Here is a 21,725-nt window from a genome sequence, read left to right on the forward strand (position 1 = left end):
AGATTTCAAAATATTAGGACTCCTTAGAAACCTTAAGGAGACAGGAGTAAGTAATTGCAAACTGCCTGCTGCATCACAAATGGTCACGAGAAGCTACCACCCAATTTAAGGCAACACAAATATCAATAAAATGTTTTTATTTGAACTGACATTCATATTGAAATTTCAAACATCTAAAAACTCACCCAGCAGTTTCTAAGAATTTTGGTTGTCTGAAAATTCAGAAAAGTAGGATTTTTTTGAAAGGCAACTCTATGATAAAATGTAGTTTTCGCGAACAACCAGAAGTTGCAGGTCGTAACCGAAGACGTTGCTGCAAGCTATGTATGTAAGTATATTGAAAACTTCAGGCTTTCATGGCTAACCCAGTCAATGAATGGCCAACACGGCGACAAATATAGACGAATGGATTATGTATATTCGCATATGCATGTGGCATGCAACAGAATCATGTGGTGAACATACATATGTGTATGTTGCAATATTGAGTAAAAAACCAACATATGTAAACACATATGTGAATATATTCATATATACATATATACATACTATGCAAAAAAAGGAACAAATGCCATTTAAAATATTTCAGATGTTAAAAATAAATTCCAAGGGCCCTGACAGCTGGGTGTAGCTGGTAAAAGTGTGAGAAGTTTTCTGAGCACGTTCATATGTGTTTATGTGATTTACGTAGCTATGTAATAAAAAAACATTTAAATATCTTCGAATTAAGTTCTTATAATCTCGTTAGAGGCTTGGGCTATAAAAGTTGGTCATGGAGAATAATAAAATATTTCAGCATGACTGACAGATTTACACTTAGAACTCCATATTATGCGTACACATTTCAAAACGTTTCCTTAAGCTAATGTAATATAAATGTAAGCGAAGTCTATGTAGGCTTTTTATGGAAAAAACAAAAACATGAATGGTTCAAATGTGACTCCAAATAATTAATTCGATGAGGTTAAAGTTGCATAGAAATTAAGATAAAAATCAAGCAAATAAGTAAATTTATTTTTCCTGTGAATAAGTTTGGACTAATCAAGGAATATTTATTGCCTTAAGCTAATGCTGCATATACCATAAATTATCAGTAAAAACCCACACAAATTCCTGCTGTGTGTAAACAGAAAGTTGCTTTTTGCACAAGGTTACCCTCTGTTATGTGCATTCTATTAGGTTGAGGAATAGGTTCGTAGCTTAGGCAGCAAAACTTTTATTTAAGCAAACAACAATAGTTATATCAATAAGTTAATCAATTATATGTATATTCTCCGTTGCTGTTCACAATCTCTTCCCACCCCTCGACCAATTTGTTGATGCCGTTCCGCCAAAAAATGCCTGGTTTCGTGTCAAAGACCTTGTTGAGCCAGTTTTTGGGGCATCTTTGTTATAGAAGGTGACACCCTTTATATGGTTTGATAGCGAGCGCCATCCGCCGTATTATCCAGACCTTGTACCGTGACGATTCGGTACAAAAAGCACTGTTTATGACTGCGTGTTGCTCGATGACGGGCGAGATGCTGAGAAGCAATTTGAATGCGACTTTTTTTGTTTTCTTCATTGAGCTCGTGAGGCACTCAGGCTCCCAATTTTTCGATAAATCTCTTTGAATGAAGGTCATTGAGAATCGCTTTATAATCCCAGTTAATTTTTTCCGCCGATTCCCAACTGGTTTGGCTACCGTTCTCTTTCAAAAGTGATTTGAGACCTTCTTCATCAAATTCAGAAGGCCTTCCGCTACAGGACGTGTCATCGATGTCAAAGTCGCCATTTTTGAACTTTGCACACCATTTCCGTGCTGTAGACTTGCCTATGACAGCTTCTCCATACACGTCGCAAATTTCCAGGCTGCTTCGGCTTTTGAAAGCGCAGAAAAGCTGTTCAAACAAAATAATATCAAAATCGGATGGGTTAGTGCAAGGATAAGAGCTAGCACATCTCTGAAGCGGTACAAATATTACAGCAAAAGCACTAGTCAAGACAACAATGCAATGCATTAAGATAGGTTGCAACGCATCTATACCTAAAATAGATAAGAACAAAAAAAGAAACGCTGTATACTGGTGGACACATGAGATCGCAGAACTTAGAGATATATCCATCCATAAACCTAGAAAGTATACTAGAGCCAGAAGATTGGGCCCGGTGATAACGGAATCCTAAGAATACAAAAAGAGCAGAAAAAATTGAGGAAAGCTATAAGCCAAAGTAAAAAAGACAAATGGGAAGAGCTACGAAACGATCTAAACAATAACCCATGGGAGTTGGACTACAAAATCGTTATGAAAAAGGCAGGAGCCAAATCCCCTGCTGCTGTTATGGAAACCGAAGTGGTAAGCAAAATAGTCTACACACTCTTCCCAACACACTGTGCTGAGAGGGAAGAACTCGAGTATGAAACAATGGAATCTGTCCCATTCACAGAAGAAGAACTTATGGATGCTGCAAAAGCAATGAAATGCAATAAAGCGCGAAATATTGAAATTGAATGCACTTTTTTGCTGCTAAACATGCACAACGCATGCCTAAAAGAAGGATTTTTTCAAGAAATATGGAAAAAACAAAAACTAGTACTAATCAGTAAGGGAAAGGGAGACCCAACATTAGCGTCAGCTTATAGACCGTTATCTATTAAAGATTATTCGTAGCTATCTTAGCAATCGTGTGCTCTTAAACGAAACGCGAGAAGGGTGTAAGACTAAACAAATAACAGCAGGTGCGGCCCAAAGATCAATACTCGGACCTGAACTTTGGAATATAAGCTACGATGAAATTCTTCGAATAGAGATGCCTGAGGATGTGCATTTAGTGGGATACGCAGATGACATTGCAGCTGTAATAATCGCCCGAAACATTGACGAAGCCAAAAGGAAGTTAAATCAGGTGATGATCCGAGTTCAGACATGGATTAAAGCTGACCACAGAGAAAACAGAGCTTCTAACGAACAGACGTATCCCATTAGAAGTAGACATACAAGTACTCGATGCCACTTTATCGACAAAAAGAGTGGTCAAGTACTTAGGAGTGCAATTAGACACAAGGCTAACTTACTGGGCGCACATAAACCATGCTGCCACAAGAGCAGCCAAAGTAAGCGGCATGTTAAGTAATCTCATGGCAAACCTTGGAGGTCCAACGCAGAACAAACGAAAACTTTTAATGGACACGACGAACTCGATTCTCTTATACGGATGCGAAATATGGGCAGATTCGCTAAGGGTGCAATGCCGACGGAAAACTCTGCAATCTGTGCATCGCACCTGCGCTATCAGAGTGGCTTCGTCATACAGAACAGTATCTGAAGCAGCGGTGTTAGTTATCAGCGGAACAATCCCTATAGATATTCTAGCACAAGAGCGTAAACGGAGATGGGAGGCAAAAAACACAGGAATCCCAGTACCAAGCTTCTCCGATATTAGAGTTCAAATGCTCACACTTTGGCAGGCAAGATGGAACTCTGAACGGTGTGGTAGATGGATAGCGAGACTAATACCCGAAACGGTGGGTAAAAACCGAAAAAGTGGGTAGAAAGAAAGCACGGTGAGGTTAACTATTACCTCACATAGTTTTTGTCCGGACATGGGTCCTTTCGCAAGTATTTGTGGCGAATGGGAAAAGTGAGCCAACCATACTGCATATATGGAGATACTGAGTATGATGATGCGGAGCACACCTTCTTTAAATCGGAGAGGTGGAACGTAGAGAAAACAGGTCTGCAACAAGCTATTGGTGTATTTACACCTGAAGAAGGATCGAGAAAATGTTGATAGACGAAGAAAAATGGAATGCAGTACCAAATTTTGTGGAGAATATTATTCGAAAAAAGAAGCGTGAAATAGAAAGTTATGCTGAAGAGCATTGAGCATAGGTTTCTCAAAACAGGCGACCCTGACCGCAGGGTGAGTAAGTGAATGTGCCCTTCTTAGGACGCCGTCTTGGCTCTCTACCTCAAAGCAATGCGGAAGTAGTCACGGGGTGGAGGGAAAAATCCAAGAGAAGAGGGATATTTTTAGTGGAATCACCACACACGTAGTAGCGACGGTGCGAAGGCACTTTTAACCCAACCTCACCGCCAAAAAAAAGGTGCATGGGTAGTTTGGCACATACCTTGTGGCAAGCTATATTTACGGAGGTTTCTCTCTAAATGCGTAAATAAAGTATTAAAACGCGCCAAGTGGGATGGATTTCAGTGGCAGAAATTCATCTTTATAACTGCTCGTGATACTTAATAATTACTGCTATGCCGCAACTATGTTAATCTTTCGCAATTCTGTTGTGGACTGCGCGGTTTTTTACATTTGGTCGAATTGTGAATTTTAAAATTAATATTTGGCAAATTTACAATTAGAAGTCTGTGATAGTGACTTGTTACTAAAATATAAAAAGTCAAGTAGTCAAAGATTTCTACGGCAAAAGAAGTGGCTAAAGACGGAAATTTTTAAAAAGAGTGCAGTGACAAAACAATTTAGTTGTGTCAGGATATTTCAAAAGACGCGCCGAGGTGTTGTTTTAAAATAAAACAGGTACAAATTTAGATTCTTTCAACTTTCACTATTTTCATTCAAAATACGGCCCTTCACAATTATATGTAAAAAATTAGATCACTTAAATATCCATCATGAGCACGTGAACAGACTGTCAAACCAGGGTTGGGATCATTGTTGACTTATTCGCATATACTTTACTTTTCAAAAAAGGCCAGTCTATCCTCGACAGAACCAATTTCTTGAAATTTTTTTACCAACCTCTACAAAAAAATCAAGAATTTAAAGATCGAACATTTTCATAATAAGTTTCAATAATTTTAACGCGCTGTATAATGTAGGTATCCATGGTTAAAATTGTACATACTATATCGCATCCTAAATACAAAAGAATCACAACTCAAAATTTTCCACACTCGAGCTTGACTTGTTTACAGTAGCACAGAAAACAAACTATGTGACATATCACGCTGAAATTTGCCATGTAAGCTTATAACAGTCCTACCAAAAAACAAAAAATTTATTTTTGCCATATGTCATCCGTGGACCGTTTTATTGATAACGTCTCGTTCATATTTGAGCTTCTGCTCATTTTGAGTTGTGACCCTTTTGTATTTAGGGTGCGATATGTCTACTTGGCCGCCTGAGAATTATTTACTGCTGACATCTGGGCCTCACCTTTGAAAGACCCTTTATATTTCACATTTTCGAATGCTGCAAAAAATTCAATGAAATCATTGCATTATGTATTAGTATCTGTATTTGAGCCCAAAAAAATATAGTAATTTGACATAAAATAAAATAAATAGCGATTTCGCTTACCTTTCCTCTTCCATCCCCATAAAAATCTGCCCAGTGGGAGCTTAATTAAATTACGAATGAACCCACAAATTACAGACTTTTATATTCTTCTATTCACCTTCTTGGTGCAAAAAACTCAAATGTCAATGTTAATTCAATTTACTAATGAATTTCACTAACACTTATTGTTTATTTAACACTTAAAAAACTAATTAAAAAATATTTATATATCCTAAAAATAACCTGCCGTATTATCGCGTATAGTTTGTGAACCGGTATTCGTGGCCAGAACATCAACCGATTGTGTGCGTTTCTCCAGGAAACTGAAATTGTACCAACGTTCGTTTTTTCCAAAATTTTCGCCATCTTCCAGCGAAGTGGGTAGAGTTCTAGAGCAAAAAGAGAAGAGTAAATCAGAATACTAACTTATGAAGTAATGAACGAGCTGATGCTCTACGAAATTAAGGATTATTGCAATTTTATAGTCATACAAAAAAGCTTTCGCTTTCATTTTTTACTTTTTCACAAAGAACTTTACATACTCGCAATAAATATCAGGTCATTCCACAAGTTCATGCGTATTTTACCCATAATTTCGCTTTTGTACGATTTTTGCATACAAAAAATTATTGACGGAATATAACGGAACTATTTATATTTTCTTTGATATATTATGCATTCAACAAGGGATTTTAATCGCGGAAAGAAGCACGTGTTGTTAAAAAATAAAATGGAGTCTTCCAACGCGTACAAGAGGCATATTTTGTATTTTTTTATAAAAGTGGTAAAAATGCAACAACTGCTACTGCAGAAATAAACACTGTTCACGGATAGGATACCGTGAGTGTAAGGACTGCGAAAAGTGGTTTTCAAAATTCCGAAGTGGTAACTGCGACGTGGATGATGCCCTGCGCGCTAGTTGTGGTGAAGTCTTTAACTCCGACGCCTTGCACGAACTCGTGGAAGCTGAGTCAAATTTGACAGTCGATATGGTAGTTCAGAGGTTAAATTCATCACATGGAACAGTTCACAGGCACCTGGTTCAGTTGGGAAAGGTTTCAAAGCTGGGAAAATGGGTTCCGCATAGACTTTCCGCCGCCAACCTTCAGCAGAGAGTGAATGTATGTTCTGAGCTGCTGCAACGGCTTGAAAATGAAATTTTTCTGAACCGTATCGTTACTGGTGATGAAAAATGGGTCCTTTACAATAATTCTGTTCGCAAACGCCAATGGTTAGATAAAGATGAAACACCAGAACCGACCCCTAGAGATGTCATTTTATTGGTGGGATATGGCCGGTATTGTTTATTATGAACTTCTGGAACCAAACCACACGATAACTGCTGATTATTATTCCCATCAGCTATCAAACCTGAATGAGGCACTTAACAAAAATCGACCGTCTTTAGTGAATAGACGCAAAGTTTTGTTTCACCACGACAACGGAAGACCTTATACCGCAAGGCAAACATTAGGCAAGCTGAACGAGCTCGGTTGGGAGCTAATGCCGCATCCACCATACTCTCCGGATATTGCACCTTGTGATTATCACCTTTACCGTGGACTTCAATCCCATATGAGTAACAAGAACTACTCCTCAAAGGAAGCTATAAAAAGGAATATCGAAGCGTATTTTGGCTCCAAGGACAAAACTATTTTCGAACAGGGAATTAAAAATTTGGCTAAATGTTGGGAAGACATTGTAAATAATAAAGGAAAATATATTATTGATTAATAAATACTTTAAATCTCTTTTTTATTAATTTTAAAACCACATTTAAAAAACGCACGAACTTATGGACTGACCTGATATTTTCTCAGCCACTTTACTCACCTATTCAGTGTCTCAGGCAACAGCAGACACAATCCGGCGCCCAAAAGTGAAAGTATACCCAATATAATTTCCGGCATGGGTTGAAAGAAGGAGCGCGTGTACAATATGTACGAGCTGAAGAATGTAAAAGCATAGCCCATGACATGCACCACTGCCACGCCTTGGCCGCGCACACAAGTCGGTATCAGCTCTGTGGCATATTGAGCACCAGAATTGTAGGCGACTGTGACGCCGAAGCGTCCTATAACCGACAGAATCACAACCAGTATTACATCTGCAATGAAAACAAAAATAGGAAACGGAATTTAGGTTTTACAGCTATTTCTTTTATTCACGTCACTTCACTAACGCTTACCTTTATCGCCCCTACTACGCTCCGTACAGAAGAGTATCGCTCCAGTGACCGATATAAAAATGCCACTTAACAGTAATGACATGGAAGCCATCGCTTTACGACCGATACGATCTTGCAACACGATCAACAGTATACAGGCCGGCAATATGGCCGTAGCGCTCAATGTGAACATGACAAATGGCGATATGCCGAGACCTTGGACATTGCGCGACACCGCATCGTAGCACAAAGTGATGACCATGCTGCGATAAATACACATAAACACACATATGTAAACGCATTGCTTGTTAATTAATATGTGTTTCAGTCGTATAAAAATCCATGTGTATAAATCAATAAATTGACTTACGATTTAAAGAACAAAATGAGCGTGTTGCGTCGTAAGCGTGGCGTTGCAAATAGCCCAAAGAGATTTGGACTAGATTTCGTATGTACTTGACTGTGTTTGCATTCATCTATGAATTCCGTGTAGACAGATTCTTCAACCACGCGTCCATTGATCTTTGCTACACGTTTTAAGCATTTTACAGCTTTGTCGTATTTTTGCTTGGAGATCAGCCATTGTACGCTCTCGGGCACAATGAAGTAGAAGAGCGGCACAATAGCGAAGGGTACCGAGGTGGCAAGTAGGAAGCCTCGCCAGGTCTGCAACAGTACAGCAATCCATGGCGCAGCCATTGAGCCGAGGCAGTAAAATAAACCGATGCAGATGCTGAGACCGATGGTGCGCAGCGAGGGACGCAAGTACTCCATTACTGAGGAGAATTACGGATACATTATTACAATTAAAATGTTAGTTAGTGATTGAAAGTATATGCACATTAGGGCGAGCTAATTTTTTTTCGGCATCGTTTCCAGCAGATTCGGATTCTACTTCAAATTCTAAAGAAATAAGTCCATTGATATAAAGATTAATATTGATCTATTACAATTACCCCACATTTGCAGTTATTTTAATTTTTTTCAACAGTTATTTTAATTTTTTTCAACAGAAGATGTATTATTTCTATTTTCTATCTTAATTGCGGCACTTTTTTATAGAATTGCATGTAGAATACAAGTCTGCTAGGGAAGAATGCCGAGAAAACCGCTCCATATAAATTTATCCCCTTAATGTACATATCTAAATCTGAATATATTTTTCTAAATTTTTTTTAACTAAATGGAGTAACAAGATTAATTTTAATTTAAGGTGAAGCTTAATATTATACAATAAAGGGTGCTTTTTAGGTGTATAGAAATTTAAAATGAAATAAAACACCAAACATTGGCTTTATTGAAAAGTATATTTTATCCATCGCCGCAAGTTCGATAACTATTTTGAATAAAAGGGTGGAACATATATCGGCAAACCCGATAAATATTATAAAAATAAAAGTTCTAATCAAAGAGCAAGTGCGCTCTTTATAGCCCCAATAAGGATAACTACAATTTTGTCGCTTTCCATTTTAAGCCATTTTACGAATTCCTGGACTAATCATCCGGCCCTATGGTGGTTAGTTCAGTTTAACAATCCAGAAAGAAAGATAGCGCGATGGATAGAGCGACTGCAAAGTTTTTATTTCGAGATTGAGCATCGTAAAGGAATGTCGATGCTCTGTCAACACATCCATGCAGACTGGAATGCAGCACTGCTCTCGAGTGGAAAGCAAAGACCATGTAATAGATTTGAGATTGATAGAGGATCAGATCAAGAAGACCAGCGTAACGACGTGGGCCCTGTGAAGGTCATAGAAGACAAAGAGGGTGGAACGCGGCTGGACTGGCAAAATATGGATGATAAGAGCCCTCTGTCCCAGGCATATTGGGTGCGGCCATTATTGTGTGTGGGAGAGTGAGGATAATAAGACTAAACATGAGCTGATTTTGGTCCTAAAAATAGCTGAGATAGTTGGACCATTGCGCAATGGTTTTACTAGTGGACATTTGGGAATAACCAAAACTGTCGAAAATATTACGAGGTGCTTCTATTGGGTTGGCTGTCAATAATCCGTAGCTAATTGGGTAAAGAAATGTGATCAACATGCAACAAGGTCGTATGTAACAGTACAATGTAGGGAACCTATTCGAACGGATTGTTATGGATGTAGGGGACTCTTTCCCACTAGCAATCAAGGAGACAAATGTGTGTTGGTGGTAATTGACTACTTTAGTAAATGGCCAGAAATGTATGCCATTTTAAATCAAGAAGCTACTAAATACAATCGTGGAGATGTTTGCTTCCTTTAAAGTTGCATTCGAATCGTGGTAGGAATTTTCAGTCAATAGTATTTCAAGAGACATATATAATAAGTTCACATATAAGTATATATATATAATATATATATATATCATTGGCGCATACACCCTTTATGGGTATTTGGCCGAGTTCCTCCTCCTATTTGTGGTGTGCGTCTTGATGTTGTTCCACAAATGGATGGACCTACAGTTTCAAGCCGACTCCGAACGGCAGATGTTTTTATGAGAAGCTTTTTCATGGCAGAAATACACTCGGAGGCTTGCCATTGCCTGCCGAGGGGCGACCGCTATTAGAAAAATGTTTGCCTTAATTTATGTGTTTCACCGATATTCGAACCTACGTTCTCTCTGTGAATTCCGAATGGTAATAACGCACCAACCCATTCGGCTACCGGGGCCGCCAATTGTTATAAGTAGAATATTTATTTTTTCGTGCTTAATTCCCAATCCGTAATTAAAAAGCGAGATTACCCATACAATATTTCTCTCCCGAAATCTAAGATTATAAAATAATGCTAGATTATTGTCATACTTTTTTACATACAACCTTGTGTTTCCTGTTTTATAAATAATTATTTTTACGAATTTAAAGAAAAACGTCAAAGTAAACACAAAATAAAATGGATACCGGCAAAATATTTATTAGGTATTATTAATTATGAATTCATGTAACAGAAAAAAGCGTATCTTCTAATTACTTACTATAAAATGCAAACGTCATTTACAGATTTCGGGCAACCGTTTATACTAGTAGCCAATTGCGCAGTTAAATTTTCTATTCGTTCTCCTTGTCTTTCCTTCATATCGGTGATAATAACACTGCCCTGCATCGGTTTTGCGAATAAGATGTGACCTAGTGATCCCAAAGGGAATTTTCGCGCTAAGCCCGAATCCGAGTTCAAAAATTTTCCATCACGTCAGGTTTTCGAGAAAAAGGGGGTTTAAACCCCTAAAAATAGCGTATTTGGCCATTTTTCAAAAATTGTGGAGCAGAACCCTAACGTGCTACGATCTTCGTTATTGTCAGTAATTGAAGGTTGAACTTTGCTCTTTGAAATAAGCCCAAACCCAAATTGTTCGCATGCACCTTTAGAGTAGGGGGTGTACTTATGTCTACGGGGGTAGAGAAAAAAATGAACATAGGAACTTATCTACACCCAAGATAAGATATAATGAAAAGTGCAGTGTTCCTAAGGTATTTAGTGTCGCTTATTACAAATCTGAAGTCAAACATTCCATTTAAAAAGAAATAAAAAAATCAAATTCAAATTTTCAAATCTAATACATCGTCTGACACACGACCGTAGACATAAGTACACCCCCTACTCTAAGGGTGCATGCGAACAATTTGGGTTTGGGCTTATTTTAAAGAGCAAAGTTCAACCTTGAATTACTGATAATAACGAAGATCGTAGCACGTCAGGGTTCTGCTCCACAATTTTTGAAAAATGGCCGAATAAGCTATTTTTAGGGGTTTCAACCCCCTTTTTTTGAAAACCTGACGTGATGGAAAATTTATGAACTCGGATTCGTGCTCAGCGCGAAAATTCCCTTCGGGAACACTAGGTCACATCTTATTCGCATCAGAAAAATTGAAATTTGCAGGGCAGTGTAATTAAACAAACCAAAAACTCCAAAATATTCCACTAAGACAAGCTATATGACGAAAAGCCTTTAAAAACAGTATTGACAGCTGATTGTCAATTTTGCAGGTAATCTGCCATATTTGAAGGGGTAAATTAATTTCGAATTATTCCTAACCTAATATTAAAGAAACTCAGAACTCAGAATGAGACAGTTGTACGTTTTGTTAAAGCGCACCGCAAAAGATAGCTAGGTCATGTGATCCGCATGCCTGCTGCCTGTGCCGTGAAGAAAGCCTGGACAGGAAAGCTAATGGGCGTGAAGTCCAAAGGCAGACCGAGGAACCGCTGGATAGACGCAGTGGAACACGATTTTAAGAAGTTGGAAATAAGTAACTACGAAGCAACAGCTCAAGATAGACCGCTTTGGAGGAGCATTTTGAAGGAAGCTTTGACGCACCCCGCGTTGTAATACTATGAAAGAAGAAGAAGAAGAATATTTAAGAAAAAATATACTTTGCTACGAAAGGTCCGATTTCTTCCAACCAGCAAGGTTTTGTAACAGGTAGGTCCATTGTTTCCAACCTGGCTGACTGCACTGATTACACTGATTTCTCCAAGGCCTTTGACACTGTGTCGCATAGATAGCAGACGACATAAAAATTTTGGCCTCAATAAGAAACTCAGAGGATGTGCTTAAGCTCCAAGCTGCCCTTGATGAACTTGTATCTTGGTGTGCATATTCATGTGCCTCTTTAAATAAAAAAAAAATGTGTTCAAGTCACTTACTCTAAATCTCTATTCTAGAATCGCCGTATTACATCTCTATAATGTTCTCCAACTTGTGGATGCCATCAAAATCTTGGAGTACTTTTTGACTCTAATTTTTCATTCGCAAATCATATCAATTACATTATTTCAAAATCATATATTATTTGATCTTGGGCTTTGTTAGATGTAACAGTTCAAACTTCGCAGGCATTTACGCAATGGAATATATTTACATATATATATACAGGGTGGGCCAAATAAGCCTATCAGTATGCGCAGTTGCTCCATCTTGTTGAAACCACAAATTAGGATTCTCATTGGCCGCAAAAAGTTTTCAATCAATGTTTTGTAAGAAGCTCCTGAATCGACACCGCACCAAACAGTACACTTAGATGGGTGCAACTGATGTTGGTGTGTTGCCCTTGGATTTTCAGAGCCCCACAATCTACAGTTTGTTTGTTGACATAATCATTTAAATGGAAATGCGCTTCATCCGACATATGTCGTTATTTACGCTGCGTTAAAACAATTGATCGTTGACAAGAATAGAAAAACTCGATAATTTTAACGCGTTGTGTTGTACTGTAGGATTCCATAATAAATTTCCAACAATTCAATTCAATTCATGCTTAACATTAGTTGGACTTATTTGGCCCACACTGTATATATATATATAAAGGGTTTTCCAAAAACAGGTGTTACAGGTGAATGGATTGCGCTATCGAGAGATGACTAACAATTCTTTATGGCCGGAATTGGATGGTATTGATCTGGACAACGTTTATTTTCAACAAGACGGCGGTACGTGCCACACAAGCAACGAAACCATTGATCTTTTACGGGAAAAGTTTCCGGACCATGTTATCTCTCGAAGTGGTGATCACAATTGGCTACCGAGATCTTGTGATTTAACACCTTGGGACTTTTTTCTTTGGGGCCACATGAAAGAGAAGGTCTACATCAACAGCTCAGGGTCGATTCAAGACCTCAAATATGGAATTCGTGAGGCTATCGAGGACATAGGGCAGCTACTCTGCAATTCGGTTATTGAAAATTTCATGAAAAGGATATTATCCTGTAAGCGTGGTCGTGCTGGTCATTTGCCTGATGTTATTTTCCACTATTTACGGCATATCTTCCTCTTTATCATGAAATAAACATCTGATCATGTATATTAAAGAATAGCATATTTCTTTGAATATCAAAATAACACCTCTAATTAAAAACCCCTTTATTTGTGGCCTGCGTCTTGATGTTGTTCCACAAATGGTGGATGTTTCTTAAATATGCCGTAGGATCTGTGAAACAGTATGTCCCATATCCCTCTTATAGCTCTCGCTCGATATTAATTGGATTAATTTAATTCAAGGTGACACTGATTGTACGTTTTGTTTGCAACGCACTAACTTTCTTATTTCGACGAGAACTTTACGAAGCTCTTACCCTTATTTCCAGATATTCAAAACGAATTTCAAGTCCAAGGCACCTTTGGCTCGAACTCTACGCGAATATAATGAGATTCCATATTGTTAGATTTTACAATAACTAAAAGTCATTTATTTTATATGTTGCACCATCTAGTTCGCTAATATAATCGTATTCTTTTTAATCACTAAGTCCATAGTCAATAAGAACCTTTGCGCTTTTTGACTAAATTTAAATAAATAAATAAGGTGTTAGTGACTGTATATTATTATGTGATACCTTTTCAAAAAACTTTCCTTTATGGTACCAAATAGGTATCAGGGGAGGTTTTTGAAAATTTTGGAAAAAAAGGTATTGATAATTGATAAAAGATAAAATTAAATGAAGCGCCCAAAATTTTAAAATCTTGTTAAGAATAGTTTTAACATTTTTAATGTATTTCGTGACAATACTTCCTTTAAAACTTGAAATTGAGAAACCCGCCCACATATCTACGTTTTGTCCTTGATGTTCTTACTTGTTTGTCAGACAATTCATGCATCTATCACAAAAACTCAAAACAAACTGAATATTACTTACACGGATTATTGCTGCGACCTCGATTTTAGCTATTATTTAGTGTACCAACAACTAACGTTAACAAAGAAATAATCACTCACCTAGAATATACATCATGACGAAGTTGCTGTCCGTCGCCATGCCGGAAAGGAAGCGAAATAGTGAAAATGTAGGTAACGTCGTGCCAAAAATTGTCAGAGTATTACCAATCATAGCCACCACATTTGCAACAATCAAAATAGGAAGACGTCCTGTTGGGGTAAAGAAATGCATACAGTTAGATTATTATATCACCTTTATAAAGTAAACTTCATGCCATCTAAAACTTGCCCAAACTGTCCGCTAGAAAACCAAAGAGCAAGCTACCCCCCACCGAGCCTACGAAAAACATCGATTGTCCCAGCGTTGCCTGCCAAGCGCGATCACAAATCCAATTCAGCTCACTTGTAAAGCTCTGATAACCCATATATAACTCAAAATCAAATTGCTGGCATGCTTCTAAAAAATCCGTTGAGACGTTGGCATGTGCTGGATCATCAGCAGCTGCAAATCGATGGGGAAAACATGAAGAACCCGGCTGTTTACTGGCTTCCGCATAAGCATCCATAGGATTCGCATAACCATCGGTACACCTGGTAAAAGAGATTGAAAATACTTAGTAATAGAGAATAAAAAAATGTTGATGAGCAACAATATTTTGAAATAATCCCACAAAAATATTTTCAAAGTGGGCTATCCCAAAATGAGAAATAAAGAAGGACTCTACTCGATATGGTTTCGGAGCAATATATGAGATTTGTTGCTTTTTTGCTGCCTTTTGCTGTTACTTGTTAAGAAACACAAAAGACTATTCGCAGTAGAACATACAAGAGACATCACTTCAAAAGAGCCAACAGCTCGGCGGATATTCAAAAAATTGTGTGAATCAATCTGGTAAGAGCAGGAATAATCCATTAAAAGGATTTTAATTTGGAGGCAAAAATAAGATTGAATACTAAGAACTTGAGCCGCTGCAGGAGGCAATGTTGGCGCACAAAGCATTTGTAGTTATTGTCATTGAAAAGATGATGGATACTGCTTTTTGAGATCTGTTATTAGTCAATGATAAAGAAACAGGTGTGAATAAAAAATTGTGTCATACTATTAAAAGGTCTAATGATGCCATGGAGGAAAAAAATAGGGGGAGAAGTACTCATAATGTGCTTCATAGCAAGAGTCAGCCTTTGAAGGTTTTAGGGTCAGTCTTTCGATTATAACTAACGGCAGAAATGTAGCCCCACAGGTCGGTGCACCACCACACTTTTCAATCCTAACCCTCTCGGTGGCACTGAAGTCGAACTGTTCGACCATTTTATAAAGGGTTTTTAAATAAGGACGGGTAGATGTTGAAATGGAATGAAATGGCGTTTGCTGTGTAGCACGTAGCGCCGTCCTGCTGGAACCACATGTCGTCTAGGTTCATATGGTTCAATATGGGCCATAAGAAATTGGAAGGGACACCACGTCTACCGAAAAATGGGCGCAATGCGCGCAACGTTTGCGTTAATGAACACTCATTTTTATAATAAAGTTTTATCATTTCAACGTGCTGTTCAATCGTGTAACTTGCTATGATGATTTGGCATAAACAACTGAATAATAAACAAAAGATTTGACAGATGTCACCAAAACAAAATGGCTGCCACAGGGCGCCAAAATCGACCCCCGCCAATTGAAAATCCCTTTAGAAGCATATTTCTCACCATTTAACTAATGCCAAAAATATACTTACGTTTTGAAAATAAGCAGAATCGGAACACAATCACGAATTATCTCGACTGCAACCCCACCTGGCGAATCCGTTGCGCTGCTCTGCCGTTTAGGCAAAGTAAATATATGAGTAGTGAGCAACACAATTACATCCTACCGCATCCTACGTTCCGGGCACTCATTGTCGGGGGTTGTTTATTTGTTTAAAACTTATTCACAGCTAACCTGCTACTACAGGCTATCACAACCTGCCGACCCCCACGGTACCTTAGAGCCCAGCTAAGTCACCCGATCCCGAAGGAACCACCGTATACATATATTGTATATACGTATGTATGTAGTTGTGACTTACCAATATTTCGGCACGAAACTTATGATCGTTTGTGAGTAGTAATGAAGCGCCGATAGCAAATTGATGATGCAGAAGAGCAACAACATGAGCGCCTGCAAACGATGACAATCACCACATTTCTCCAAGATTTTATCGAGTTCCAACATTTTTGGTGAGACCGGTACAGCGTTTTGCATTCACTCCAACGGGAAGCGAGGTTGAGAAAATCTATCCCGTTCCAACTCTTTTGTTCGCTTCACCTCGGACTCAATTTGAACTGTAGCACTTGTAAACGTATTTTAAGCTGGGAAAATTGCTTGCCTGCAGATGCGTTTTCAATTTTGTTATCGCAATACAACAGTTGTTGTGCTGCGCCACGAAATACTCGACAGTTGCTGCGCGGTGGCTTTTGCTCCTATCAATTAACGAAAAAGAAAGGTTCGCGAGCGCTACACGGAGAACTTTTTTTGTTTATTGTTTTGTTTATTTTGATATTTTAATTCATTATTTTCAATCGATGCTGACAGAATTTATTAAAATGTACACTTCAATTTTTGAGTTTGGTTGATTTTTTTATGAGTTCAAGGAACTCTTAATCATATGAAACCTTTGCTGTTTTTTTAATGTCATCTTTATCTGCAGGAATACATACTCGTGCTTTTTTAACACACTTTTATTTAAAATATAAATACATATTATGTTCATATTATTTTTTTATTTTTTGTTTTGTCTTTGGGAACTTTTTAAAACATATTCGTAAACTTTGCACTATCGGTTTTCAACGCATTAAATATCTACTACATACGTAGTTTTTGCACAACGCAATTTTTTTTAATTTTTATTAACTCTTCGAGCGATATATATGTATATATGTATATAATTGGCGCGTACACCCTTTTTGGGTGTTTGGTCGAGCTCCTCCTCCTATTTGTGGTGTGCGTCTTGATGTTGTTCCACAAATATAGGGACCTATAGTTTTAAGCTGACTCCGAACGGCAGATATTTTTATGAGGAGCTTTTTCATGGCAGAAATACACTCGGAGGTTTGCCATTGCCTGCCGAGGGGCGACCGCTATTAGAAAAAACTTGTCTCTTAATTTTGATCTTTCACCGAGATTCGAACCGATATTCTCTCTCTGAATCACGAATGGTAGTCACGCACCAACCCATTCGGCTACGCCGGCCGCCGAACGATATAGAGATCAAAAATTGTCTTCTATAACAATGTTTCAAATTATTAGGTTTTGTTTCTACTTATTAGATTTTGTCTAATTATTAGACTTATATATTTGACTTATCTACGAGTAAAACGAGAAATAAACTTTTAACTCCGGACGTGCTTCGCTCTTTTGCTTCCATCTGCGAGCTTTTTTAGTCGAAACGAGTAACAACTTTGAATTTAAATAAGAAACAAACAACGGTTAAAAATTTAAAAATGTATTTTTCATGAATTCAGTTTTACGCATCCCTTCCCATATTGCATATATAATGGCTTCAAGGAGAGATAAGAAGCGAAATACGATTGTTGTTGTTAATCGAATGCACGCCCAGGGTTAAGAAAAACGAAAGAATATCCCGTTTCTAAGCGGCGCATGGAATAGAAATAAGATTTCCTGCTTAAGATACCACAGTTCAAATTGTAACCATTGCAGGTGAGAGAGATAAGAGATTACAACTATACTCGTATACTATATATTTTATTTTGTTTACTTAAGAGATGCTCTAATACCTTAAAAATTACATACTCGAAGGTTGAAAGTGGGATGCATGTCTGAAAACTTCACTTCAGGCCGATGCGCACAGTACCAAACATTTAAAGGGATTTGTCTTCAAACTATAGCACTTTTTTCAAACCTGCCAGACTTATAGCGTAACAAATCCTCACAGGTAGAAATTTTAATTGCATATTCAAAATTATATTCAGCATAGAAGAACACAATTTACGTAATTTGTTTATAAGTTTGGTTTTTGGAAAGTTTTTAAGTACCCCATTTTCAAAAAGATCGGCATATGAAATACTACTACGTAGATACTTCTATAGATATTCACATATTGGGTAAAAACCAATTTTTTTGGTCAGCATAAATTAAAAATGTTGGTGTAGTTAGTCCGCACGGCCTTTAAAATTTAAAAAACAGACTTCGTCGAATAAAAGTTATATAGCCGGAATTTTTTTACTCAAAAAAAAAAAACAGCACACCCTTAATAACCATAGTCCAGGGACTTATAGACAAGTTTTGACAATATAGTTCCAAATATATATTAGTTAATTCCACATTAAAACCACATTAATTCAAGTTTAGACTTTTGGCAAATTTGGAAACAAATTCAACAAATTTCCATCAAAATTTTAGACTTTTTAATTAGAATTGTCAGTAATGTTCCATGTGTACATGTTAATAGCTCATTAAGTGCAAGCTTGAAGTGGTCCAAAAATAGCGTTCATTTTTGACAATTTTTTTATATATCTTTTGTCTTCTTCTACGCAAAAAACTTGTCGAGTATTCGTCCACTTTAAATAGCACAAATAGAATAAAGCTTCGTTAAAAGTTATTATTTTGTCATCCAATATCTTGATTAAGATTTTTAAGAAAAAAAATGACATTCTGAAATTTTTACAGGGGCCTACGTCAGAGTTAAAAAATGTACCACAGCCGCACAGACATATGGACATATGTACCTAAACAATATGTGGCTCGAGATCCTAGTGGCGGAGAATTTTGTGAACTAGAACCTGAACCAGCTTGAAACCGGATTAATCGCTTTTTTCTACTCATTAACCTTCCGTTTTGCGCAGCTAATCTAACATAATTGTTACAAGCGACAATTTGTTTGCTGTAATGATGTGTCAGTCCTTAACGCTTGTTTGGCATTTAATTATTTTCTAAACATTTGTTTAAATATTTTTGAATGGAGTAGGGTTTTATTTTGTTTCTAAATAAATATATTACTTTTAAAAAATTATATATAGCCGAAGGCCTTTGGTGCTAGCGCTGCTAAGCAGTTATTTGTTAAAAAAATTTATTATTGTAAAAATATTTAAAAAATTTAAAAAAAATTAAAAATTACATTCTTTATTTATATCACTTTCATACGCCGGGTCTACTCTTGTTGCAAAGAATATTACACGTTACAAAAGTTTAACTGAACGAAAACCGAGCCACTGTTTATAAGAGTTTTTAAAGGCAAATGTTCCCGTTTCTCTTTACTTAGTAATACCATGTTGTTTACCATCTTACGATATCATATGAAATGTAATATGGTAAGCAAATATCACAGACTAAATAGGGAGGGATGAGACAAAGTCCTCTAAAATATCATAAATAAGTCTATCGGAAATAAATTGCTTGAATTTATTCTTCTCATCAGTCCCAACTGATTATTGGAATTAAATATTTTTCACAAAATTGGAATTTTTTACCATGGATAGCGTCTCACATAAATTAAAAATATTTCTAAATTTTTCACAAAACTACTTGTGTGACTTGGGCGGCCGCCGTAGCCGAATGGGTTGGTGCGTGATTACCATTCGGAATTCAGGTCAGAGAGGTCGTTGGTTCGAATCTCGGTGAAAGCAAAATTAATAAAAACATTTTTTCTAATAGCGGTCGCCCCTCGGCAGGCAATGGCAAACCTCCGAGTGTATTTCTGCCATGAAAAAGCTCCTCATAAAAATATCTGCCGTTCGGAGTCGGCTTGAAACTGTAGGTCCCTCCATTTGTGGAACAACATCAACAGAAGTGTACGCGCCAATTATTTATTTTTTTATTTTACTTGTGTGACTTTAAATGATTTTGCTTTGAGCCAATACATTCTGATTTATCGCGGAAAACTTTAGTGCTAGGTATATTGAGCTTTTAAAAATTAAATACTTCGAGAAAATTAAGAGGAAAACGTCGACTTAAGTTGTGCTACAAAAGTACACAGATATATGTTTTTTTCGCAAGAACAACTACTGTGAAAAGTAAGCAAGAACTTTTTTCAATATATATATTATATTTAAAAATATTTTTCGGAATTATATCTTTTGGTAACTTAAAGTCATTTAAAACGTTAAATTGATGAGAAAATGAAAAAGTGAGTATGCATATGCATTATATTCTATTTCATCACTTTTTGACGCATTCCACCGAGTGCGACATTTCAAATACGATACCCTTTTATTCTCGAAAATGCTTAGGCTCCAAAGTAGGTTTTGTGGACTGTTTATACACTTTTTTACATCACTTTAGTTATACATCAACCTTTTGTTATTATTTTATTGAAATATTAAAATTTATTGGAACCACTTTTTGATTTACTATTTAATAACCTTTCAAGCTTTAATTGCTTTCTATTTATTTTAGCGCTTAAATTTATTTTTATCTTATTTTTACTTGCCCTCGTTTGTTCATATCATATATTTTTCCCACCTAATTTATTACCAACGAGTTCTGTCACACCATTTAACTCAATTCCAAATTTACACACTTTTCGCCACACATTCGTGATTTCAGTATTTTTCGTACGCTTTCACACACATATGTAAATATTTCTTGATTTTCATTTGCATTTTTTAAATATCGTTGCATGTTAATCACCGTAATTAATATGAATTAGTGAAAATACCATCTTTTTTCCTTGTTATATTCTAATGAATTGTTTCAAGTTCAGGAGTACACAGCACAACAAAGCTTATAAACGCCTAGCGAACGACCGCGATCACACACCAGAGCTTAGCGAATGCAGCGACTAACTGTGATTGCGGTAGATGCGCGTATCATGGGGTTGCAGGCTTTTTACAACACATTTTTTACACTCCCTCCCACCTGCAACTCTCGCATACGCACATCATAACAATCTGATGCTAGAACAAAAGCTAAAATGCTAAGCGACCGAAAAATCAGAAGAAGAAGAAAAGAATAATGAGCGAAAACCATATTTTCCCGTGCGTAACTACAGCTACTTCTGCTGCAATGATACGGGCAGAAGGAAGGAGGGCGCAGTCTGCAGTGGTCAGTGCCGCTGGCGAGTAAACAAAACATCTGCGGCGTGGAATTTTCATAATCAGTGTACAAATGTACTACTCGTACTACTGGTAGGTAGTGATATACATAGAAAATTGCAGTAACAAGTCCTCCTACTGACTGAAGCGCTCAGACATGAAAACCTTTGAAGTACTCCTAAGTAATTAAAAAAAAATATTTTGAAACAAAAAATTGTATACTCGCGCGATTTCTTGAAAAACGTAATAAACTGTTATATTTAGATTATTCGGTCATTCGCCATATCCGCAAAGCGCCGACTGTAACTTCCGTTCGCTTACACTCTTAACTGTGATCTGGCTACTGCCCGCTTTGTTGTTGTACATTTTATTATACTGTCACCGCTGTCATGATCGGCGTATAATTAGCTTCAAATAAATTTATATGTATATATATACATATACATGTATTATATTCTATATGTATATATATATGCATATACATCTTTTTCAAATATCAATGCTAGTGGCTGCATTTTCTCGAAACGTCTCACCCACCATCTCTTTATGCAGCTCGAAAGTTAACAAAACACGCTATCACTTTTGCATCTTTCATATTTTTATACCCAA

At 37.0% G+C, this 21,725-nt stretch overlaps 1 protein-coding gene across 6 annotated transcripts; it reads right to left on the reverse strand.

Moving 5' to 3' along the window:
- Positions 1-5,267: 5,267 nt before the first annotated feature.
- LOC129235397 (organic cation transporter protein) lies at positions 5,268-21,445 on the reverse strand. Of its 6 annotated transcripts, none has more exons than XM_054869217.1 (8): positions 21,339-21,445; positions 16,154-16,768; positions 14,383-14,684; positions 14,154-14,303; positions 7,827-8,232; positions 7,478-7,719; positions 7,123-7,396; positions 5,268-5,678 (listed from the first exon to the last, which is right to left on the reverse strand). In XM_054869217.1, exons 2-8 carry the CDS (start codon positions 16,327-16,329, stop codon positions 5,522-5,524), a joined length of 1,707 nt encoding a protein of 568 aa, XP_054725192.1. In that variant the 5' UTR covers positions 16,330-16,768; positions 21,339-21,445; the 3' UTR covers positions 5,268-5,521. The 6 variants fall into 6 exon arrangements, with proteins under 6 accessions (XP_054725192.1, XP_054725191.1, XP_054725189.1 ...); XM_054869216.1 differs by having other exon boundaries at positions 16,154-16,802; XM_054869214.1 differs by lacking the exon at positions 21,339-21,445 and adding an exon at positions 20,741-21,125.
- Positions 21,446-21,725: the final 280 nt, after the last annotated feature.

The sequence above is a fragment of the Anastrepha obliqua genome, chromosome 1 (genome assembly GCF_027943255.1).
Source record: "Anastrepha obliqua isolate idAnaObli1 chromosome 1, idAnaObli1_1.0, whole genome shotgun sequence".
Taxonomy (NCBI): domain Eukaryota; kingdom Metazoa; phylum Arthropoda; class Insecta; order Diptera; family Tephritidae; genus Anastrepha; species Anastrepha obliqua.